Source organism: Corvus brachyrhynchos, unplaced genomic scaffold (assembly GCF_000691975.1).
Source record: "Corvus brachyrhynchos isolate BGI_N302 unplaced genomic scaffold, ASM69197v1 scaffold5, whole genome shotgun sequence".
Lineage (NCBI taxonomy): Eukaryota > Metazoa > Chordata > Aves > Passeriformes > Corvidae > Corvus > Corvus brachyrhynchos.
This window is the reverse complement of record NW_008238321.1, coordinates 6,922,096-6,930,107: the sequence shown is the minus strand read 5'-3', so window position 1 is coordinate 6,930,107 and position 8,012 is coordinate 6,922,096. Positions and strand designations below refer to the sequence as shown.

Sequence of the window (8,012 nt, the reverse complement as noted above, 5' to 3'; positions counted from 1 at the left end):
ATCCCTGGAAGTGTCCAAGGCCAGGTTGGATGGGGCTTGGAGCAACCTGGTCCAGTGGAAGGTGTCCCTGCCCATGGCAGGGGATTGGAATGTGATGATTTTTTGAGATCACTTCCAACCCAAACTATTCTGGGATTCTCCCTGCAGAGTCTGAGCATGTTTCTGGGAAGGGAAACCCAGAGCAGGAAAAGAAGTGGGGCTGACGGTGCTGGGGGGCCCCACCTGAGGGGGATCAGAGCCCCAGTGAGGGTGGGGAACCCAGTGTTGTAGGAAGGCAGAGGAAGCAGGAGATGGAGCAGGAGAGGAGGGTGAGGAGAAGCCAAGGGGCTTTGGAGGTCTGAGCATGAACAGGAGCCTGAGAACAGAGCAGGAGCAGAGCAAGAATGCAAAGGGAGGCTGAAGGATGTAGGAGATGAATGGCAGAGCAGGAGATGGTGGGAGGACAAAAAAGAAGCTGAGCTGGAACAGCAACCGAGAGAGTGGGGAAGCTGAGGGAGAGATTAAGCTGTGCCAGGGTGCAGAATGAGGAAGAGCTGAGGCTGAGCAGGGGTGGAGGCCAAAGTGAATTCTGGGGCTGAAAGACTTTTGGAGGTCTAGAGGAATTGGGTTGCCAATGATGCCACAGGATTTGGGGCCATGGTGTTGGAGACTGTGGGAGCTGAGGCTGTGGGGCAGGAGACCACAGGAACTGGTCTCCACAGGAGACCACTGGAGACCACAGGAACTGACAGCAGGAGACCAGAGGGCATTGGAGCAGATTCCACAGGAGGGAGCAGAGGCCATGGAAGATGCTGCTGTGGAGGTGGAGGGGAAGCTGTTGATGTGAGAGGGGAGGCCAAGAGGATCCCCAGGTTTACTGGGATGTAGGGAAGGTTTGGAAGTTGGGAGACCCATCCACTGTGGAAGCTGGAAGAGTGGGAGGTGACCAGAGTGAGAGGCTCAACCTCCCAGATGATGCCTTTTAATGATAAGAAAGTATTTACATTTAAAGAGATATATAATGTAGAAGGGACAGAATCTGTTAGAACTCTGCTTGTGTTTTCTCCAGCTGTCTGCTTTCCCAGCACAAATTTGTGCATGTATTGACTTATCTTTATTCTTCCAAGTTTGAAGCTCTAGTCTGAGACAGTAGAGGGGATGGGCTCCTACCAGGAGCAATTCCTTACCAAACAAAAAATTCCTACACTCTCCTTTAGTGGAAATGAGAACCTCAAGTTACACATTGAAACCCCTATTTTTCCATGGTAGCTTTCAAAGCCAGGTCAGATAAAAATATACTCTCAAAGCAGCTTTATCTCCAGCTGATTCCTCACTTTTACCAGCTCTTCAGGATAACCCAGGTCAGATATACATAAATCCAGTTTTGTAGAAAGATCACAGCCTTGGATGAGTTTTCATATTTAAACCCAATTCCATTGAGGATTTTGGTGCCTGTCCCAGCTCCTCGTGTGCAGCATCATGCCCTGTCATGAGGCAAAGCCTCACCATCACCCCTGGCTGTGCTGGAAGCTGACAGTGGAGCTTCCCACACTGGGTCCTTATAAGTTTCACCAGTGAATCCTTGGGTCCAGTTCCATGTTTGAGATGTTTACAGAGCTGCTGCAACTTGTTCTGGTATGCAATGGAATCTCCAAGCAGGGAGAGGTGAGCTCTCCATGGGGACCAGTGAGCAGCAGGCACCACAGCCTGTTCCTTTGCAGGGATGCTGGGGGTGGAACCAGGATGAAAAGCCCCCATGAGACATCCCCGATGGCTGGGATGCACTGAGGTCAAGTTGGAGGATGAAGTCAGATGCTGCTACACGGGAAGAGACTTCTTTCACTGGGAGTGCACAAGAACAATGGGAATTTAATTTCCTGAGTGGAAGCAAACAGCTCTGTGCAACCTCCAGCCCTGTCTGTATCCTACAGCCCTTGGCACAGCCGGGGCTGGGTAGAGGCTGTTCCAGTCACTGGCAACAAGAGGGTGAAGCAGCTTTGGTTTGGAGGCAGAGGGAGCATCCCTCCATTGTGATCCCATGCTGGAACATCCACTGTGGTCACACCATGGGTGTCTTCTCCTGGGAAGGAGAACAGATGATTTTGAAGTGGCCATCGTCAGGGCTGGGAATGGCCCCAGCGCTTCCCGTGCTGCAGATGCCGGTGAAGGAGGGAGCAGCCCTTTCCCCAGCTTGACAGGAGGTGCTGTGGCAGGACTTGGTCTCTTGTACAGCAGAGCTGTGTCCAAGGAAGCAGAAGCCACAGGTTTCCACTGGCTCTGGGATTCTGATGCTGGTGAATCCATCACCAACGCTGCCAGCTTCCACCAGCCGATCTGCAAATAAACAGTGCGGCAGCTGAGGGGGTTTAGAGCAGCTTTTACCTGAGGAATGCTCTGAAGTGCTGCACTAGAGCCTGTGAAAAGCTGGTCCTGGAACAGGAGAGGACATCCAGCTCCCAGCATGGATTTGCTGCATCACCTAGAACACCCAGAAAATCTCTCCAAACCTGGTGGCTTCCCTTAAAAATGACCCTTTGATCCCCATGTCCTTCAGCAAAGCAGACAGGAATGGCTTGAGTGACAGTCCTGGGAGTGACTCCAGGTGTGACATTGGCTCATGGGCTCTTCCTCTGTGATTTTTGATATTCATGGCTTTGAGGTGGATGTATGTAAACAAGGATGTGTGTGATGTGTGTGCAGAAATAGGTAAGTAGGCAATTTTTCTTTGGAAAGGCAGGAGAGAATAAAAGGAGGAAGAATAAAAACACCTTTTCCATGTTGAATTTCTCCACATTATCCTTTCTCCTTTTCTCCTTAACACATGGACTTGTGAAGCTCCTCCGGCTCCAGAACTAAAACAGGGGTTTTCTGGGACAGGTGTTTATTTTGGAGAAGGATTGGCTTTTTGCCCCTCAGCCTCTGGATGGAGACCGGAGAGGTGCTGGCTATAGAGCCTTGCCTGGCAGCGGGAAGCTGTGCCTGGGGCTTTGCAAGGAGTGACTGAGGAGGAGGTTATGGTGGAGAATCGGGCACAAGGGTCCAGTCCTGCCCCTCTTCCAGGCTCAGACTGAACCACATCATTGTCTTTGCTTTTCCTCCCTCCCCTGTTCAGACCTGGCTTTGCTTTCTGCCCCTCCAGCAGTGCCTGCCAGCATGAGCCTGCCCCCCACAAGCTCCCCACCCTCTCCCAGTGCCCCCAGTGCTGCCAGCACCCACCTTTGGCAGGGTCCTCCTTGCAGTGGCAGGTCCCAGCGCTGGCTTGGCAGGAGACCCCCTCTCCCTTCCTGCGCAGGTGAGTCCAGCCCAGGAGCAGGGAGCAGATGAGGGTGCAGAGGCAGAGCCCCAGCAGCAGGTACAGCACCAGCCACGGGTCCTGCTCCGCACACGCCTTCTGCTCCAGCACGGCCGCCGGCCCCGGAGGGGTGGCTGTGGGGCAGGAGAGATGGGGGAGCTCAGACACCTCCGGGTTGGCTTTCTGATAGGTAAAGAGCTGATAGCACCTGTGCCCTCCCCTGGGAAAGAATTTCACAGCAGCTCTGTATCCCCTCTGTTCACCTGCACTTCTCTTCCGTGGTGAGGTAGAGGAGATCCCTTCCCACACCCCATTCACACCCTCCCCTATCTCCAGGGATCGTCTCAACCCCAGTGTAGGACTTGTAGATCTTGAGGATCTACCTGTCCCCTTGTATTCCCCCTCCCCGAGGGCTGGGGGCAGCTCAGCCAGGTGGGATCCACAGCTGCCAATTCTGCCCTGGCTGGGGGAGCTGCCCAACCTGTAAAACACCAGCACACAACAGGGAAAAGCCACTCTAGGATGGAGAAAATGGGAAGGAGATGCCCTGGCTGCTTTTCCCCAGCCCCAGTGAAATGGCAGCCTTCAAAAGTGCAGGCCCCTGGGACGAAGGGGTTGGGTTTGGTGGCCCTTCCCCAACTCACGCTCGCAGGACAGGGCGCATTCCTTGGGGTGCTGCCCACACACCGAGCTGCACTTGATGCAGTTCTTCACAAGATCATCGTAGTAAAATCCGGGTCTCTTGTTGCAATCCATGGACTCTGCGGGAGGTGAGGGAGATGAACACGGTGTCCTCAGCACATCCCTCCACCACCCCAGCGCCCGGATTCATGAGAGGATGAGCCCAGCTCTCTGCTCTGACAGGCACAGGGTGAGACCTGCCCACTGCTGTAGGCACTGACAGCCTCTGCAGGGCTGGCAGGATGACAGATCCACGGGATTTGGGGTGGCGTTTGGCTGGAGAGCTGGGAAAAGGCATCTGCTGGCAGCTGCTCAGGGAGGGGACGGTCTCTGCCAGCCAGAGGCAGCTGTACTCACCTGGGAGCTCCTGGCTGCTGCTCTCAGAGCTGCTGCTGCCGCCCTGGGGCTTGCATGGCTCTTTGCGACACACCAAAACCTGCCTCAGCAGCAGCTCGGGATGCCAGGAATGGCATCGCCTGTCCTCAACGAGGAGATGTTCCCTTGTGGCTACTGAATGAACCCTGGGACGGCGTTAAGTCAACCTCAGCCTGTGACTCATGGCAGGGCACTGGCATGGGGTTTGGGTGCAAAGTTTCTCTCTCCCTTTTCCTTTTCCCCACCTGTTTTCAGGACATCTCAGTGCCTGTCCCACGTCGGGGGTTTATCATTACCCACATCCACTGAACGTGGTGGCTCCCCAGCCCTGCCTTTGGAGGGTGGGGTGGCCCCAATCGGGGACGTGAGTGCTGGTGTAGCCTTGTGACCCCAGAAGGGAGCACTGCAGAGATGCAGGCGCTTGATCCTGGTCTCGCTCCTGAGCTGTTCCCAGCCCCAGCCTATCCATGGGAAGCTGTCAGGAATCCCCCTGTGTTTTTTGCTTGAAGCTCTGCAAAGCTGAGCTGGCTCAGAGCCTGCCCTTGGGCTCATCCCGGGGTCTGATCCTCCCTCCCAGCTTTGCCCCATCCCTGACTCTTCCGTCCAGGGACACCCCAGCACTCACCACACACAGCATCACACCTCCTGGCCGGGCGCTGGCTGCACACGAGGCTGCAGGGGATGCACTGGGAAACGAGGGTGTCCCAGTACTCCTGGTCGGTGCAGTTGTTCATGGCATCCTGCCCCACACGTGTCCCATCCATGGCTGCAGAGCAGAGGCACAGGTAGGTACGGGGTGGCCACCACGGGGCTGCTCTGCAGCCGCCTCATCCCTTTCTAGGGCTGGGACCCCTTGCAGGGAGATCCCAGCTGTGCCTCAGCCCCCTCTGTTCCCAGGCTTGGGCAAGAGCCCAGGGCCAAATCTGCTCTTCAAACTGTGTGTGTGTCCTGTGCCACTCTCAGGGGACACACGGGGAACCCACCCTGGCTTAGAGGTGCCCCGAGGGCATCCCTGCACCTGCCAGTGGGAGCACAAGCACCGGGGACCAGTCCTGTCTTTACAATCTTTTCTGAAAATACCAGAAACACGACCTTGTGTGTCATTCCTGACATTTCTCTTGGGTGTTCTGGTGTCATAGTGAAACCCGAGCTGATGTATAAGACACGTCAAAGCAACAGAAGGAGGGAAATCTCCCCGGGAGACTTTAGGCACCAGTTTAACCAGTGCCAGCTGGAGGTGGACGTGCCCTTGTCCCTGTCATGGGCTGCTTGTCCCATCCTCTGCTGCCCCGGCGCTCCCAGTGCCCGTGTGCACAGGAGCAGTCCTCAGCAGCACAAAAATCTGCTCCAAAACTACAGTTTGAAGAATTAGCTGGCTAATAAGAGCTCCTGTGTTGTGCCACACGTGGTGTCTGCGGCCAGCGCGACGGAGCAGCTGCAGGAGGCTGTAACCCAGCACGAGGGTGGCCATGGTGGAAACGTGCCCTTTGCTGCCTGAGAAGGCTCCCGGGAGCCACATCCCTCCCCAGAGCCGTGCCTGGAGCCGCAGCTGTTTCCTGCACGGGTGGGAGATGCTGGTGCTGACGGGAACCAAAGGTTTAAAACTCCCCGAAGCCGCAGCGCCGGCCTCTGTGTGCCCAAAGGCTGAGCTGCTGCTTTGGCAAAGCCAAACCCTTGATTTTTATCCAGAATATCCCCTGCACTCTGCCAGGATCTCTCCTCTCTCTCCAGGACTTGGGAGTGTGCAGAGATTGGGTACTTTGCACATTGGTCGTGCCACTGCCCACCCAGCACCTTCCCTGCAGAGGGGCTGAGGATGGGCTGGGTCCTACCTGGGGCAGCACACGTGAAACTCTCCCATTCCCGGGGAAAAATCCTCTCTGCACTGGGATGCTGGCCTGACACTCCCAGTTGTTCAATGAACATTGCTGTAAAATTAAATAATTACTTTCTGTCGAGCTGACTGGAGACATCCCCAGGGCAGAGCGAGGCTCAGGCCATCGCTCTCCTCAAACGCTCTTGGAAGAATCTTTGTACCCAGAGAAGCCCCCCGGGGGGGGCAGGAAGCCCCTGGGGGTTACTGCAAGCCCTGGGGATGGCAGGGAGCTGAGCCATCCTTGACCAGGGTGGGGTTTCTCATGGGATAATTGTATGGGAAGCAGAGATCTGGGGCTGTGTTAAAGCCAAGGCTGCAGCCTAGGGACCTCCTTCCCTGATGCTGTGAGGGCACGTCCAAGGAAATGTTTGGCCTCATCTAGGCCAGATCCTCCCCTCCTCGGGGAGCCCAAGGTACGTGTGGTGCTCCCAGCACAGGGCAGCCGGACTTCCCAGCCAAGGGTTTTCCAGCAGAAACAGGTGAGTCTTCCTCTGCCTCTCACCCACCAGGACCAGCACCCCGAATTCCCCCACTGACCCCTCACACCAAGCTTTAAGTGACCATAGGACAAGGGAGGATGGCTTTAAGCTGGAGGAGGGTAGATTTAGATTAGTTATCAGGAAAAAATCCTCTCCTGTGAGGGTGGGGAGGCCCTGGCACAGGGTGCCCAGGGAAGCTGTGGCTGCTCCATCCCGGGAAGTGTCCAAGGCCAGGTTGGATGAGGCTTGGACCAACCTGGTCCAGTGGAAGGTGTCTCTGCCCATGGCAGGGGGTTGGAACTGGATGAGAATTAAGCTCCCTACCAACCCTAACCATTCTGTAATTCCCTCTCCAGTCCCACAGCACTGACCACCAGCAACAGGGTGGGAGCCCTGAGCAGACCCTCCACTCCCTGCTGGCACTGGGAGAGTGACCAAGCCCCAAGCCCTTGCACAGACAAGCCCCTCACCCCATCTCCCCCTGCAGCCTCTCCATGGGGTAACTCACGTCTGACTCTCCGTCGGTGTCTACTCCCCCTCGGCTCCTGCCATGGCCCCACGAGCTGTGGCCCCGAGCCCCTGCATGGCTCAGGGGTTTATTATTAGAGAGAGATTTGATTAATGTCTGAGCTGTGCATTTCCTGGGGTTTCCCCTTGTCCCTTCTATGCAAATCAGCTGCACACTCAGCACCTTGCATTGGCTCATGGGTCCCTGGGCTGCTGGGGACAGGGTGGGAGGGACACTGCAGGGTGATGTGTCACCGGGACCAGGGACAGGTGTCCTGGGCAAGGCGGCCACGTTTGAGAGGTTCTTGCTGGAGTGGAGGCTCTGCAGCACCTGCCCTTGCATCACAGGACTGCAGCAGAATCCCAGAATCATAAAGGTTGGACAAGCCCTCTAAGATCTTTGAGTCCAACCATTCCTGCAGCACTGCCATGTTCACCGCTGAACCACGTCCCCAAGTGCCACACCTAAACGCCTTTTAAATCCCTCCAGGGATGGTGATTCCACCAGTGCTCTGGGCAGCCTGTGCCAGTGGGATGTTTTCTTCTGCAGAGAAAGATGTTTCACTCTGTACTGGAACCAGCTGCCAGGACCAAGCATCACTCAGAGCACCCATCCTTTCCCTGTTCTCAGGACGGTCGGCACAAGCCGCTGTCCTGTCTCCTGCTCACAACTCATAGAACCTCTCGTGGAGCGCAATAAGGTGCCTTAAACACTGACTTTCTCTGGTGCATCCATGTCTGGGAGGCAGGAGGGCTATGCTATGTCCTGCGTGGGCGACTGAGTCCCGGCTGGGCTCGGGGCACGAAGCATTAATAACACATT

At 56.0% G+C, this 8,012-nt stretch overlaps 1 protein-coding gene across 1 annotated transcript; it reads right to left on the bottom strand.

Annotated features, from left to right (window-relative positions):
* Positions 1–922: 922 nt before the first annotated feature.
* TNFRSF13B (TNF receptor superfamily member 13B) lies at positions 923–7,632 on the bottom strand. Its single transcript, XM_017734080.1, has 5 exons — positions 7,191–7,632; positions 4,953–5,093; positions 3,916–4,032; positions 3,196–3,405; positions 923–2,313 (listed from the first exon to the last, which is right to left on the bottom strand). Exons 2-5 carry the CDS (start codon positions 5,089–5,091, stop codon positions 2,039–2,041), a joined length of 741 nt encoding a protein of 246 aa, XP_017589569.1. The 5' UTR covers positions 5,092–5,093; positions 7,191–7,632; the 3' UTR covers positions 923–2,038.
* Positions 7,633–8,012: the final 380 nt, after the last annotated feature.

Excerpts from the sequence above, each read along its gene's own strand:
- TNFRSF13B (XM_017734080.1), bottom strand. The coding sequence starts at position 5,091 with ATGGATGGGACACGTGTGGGGCAGGATGCCATGAACAACTGCACCGAC. Across the intron at positions 3,406-3,915 it reads ATGCGCCCTGTCCTGCGAGC|CCACCCCTCCGGGGCCGGCG; the intron begins GTGAGTTGGGGA and ends CCTGCCCCACAG. Across the intron at positions 2,314-3,195 it reads CAAGGAGGACCCTGCCAAAG|ATCGGCTGGTGGAAGCTGGC; the intron begins GTGGGTGCTGGC and ends GTTTATTTGCAG.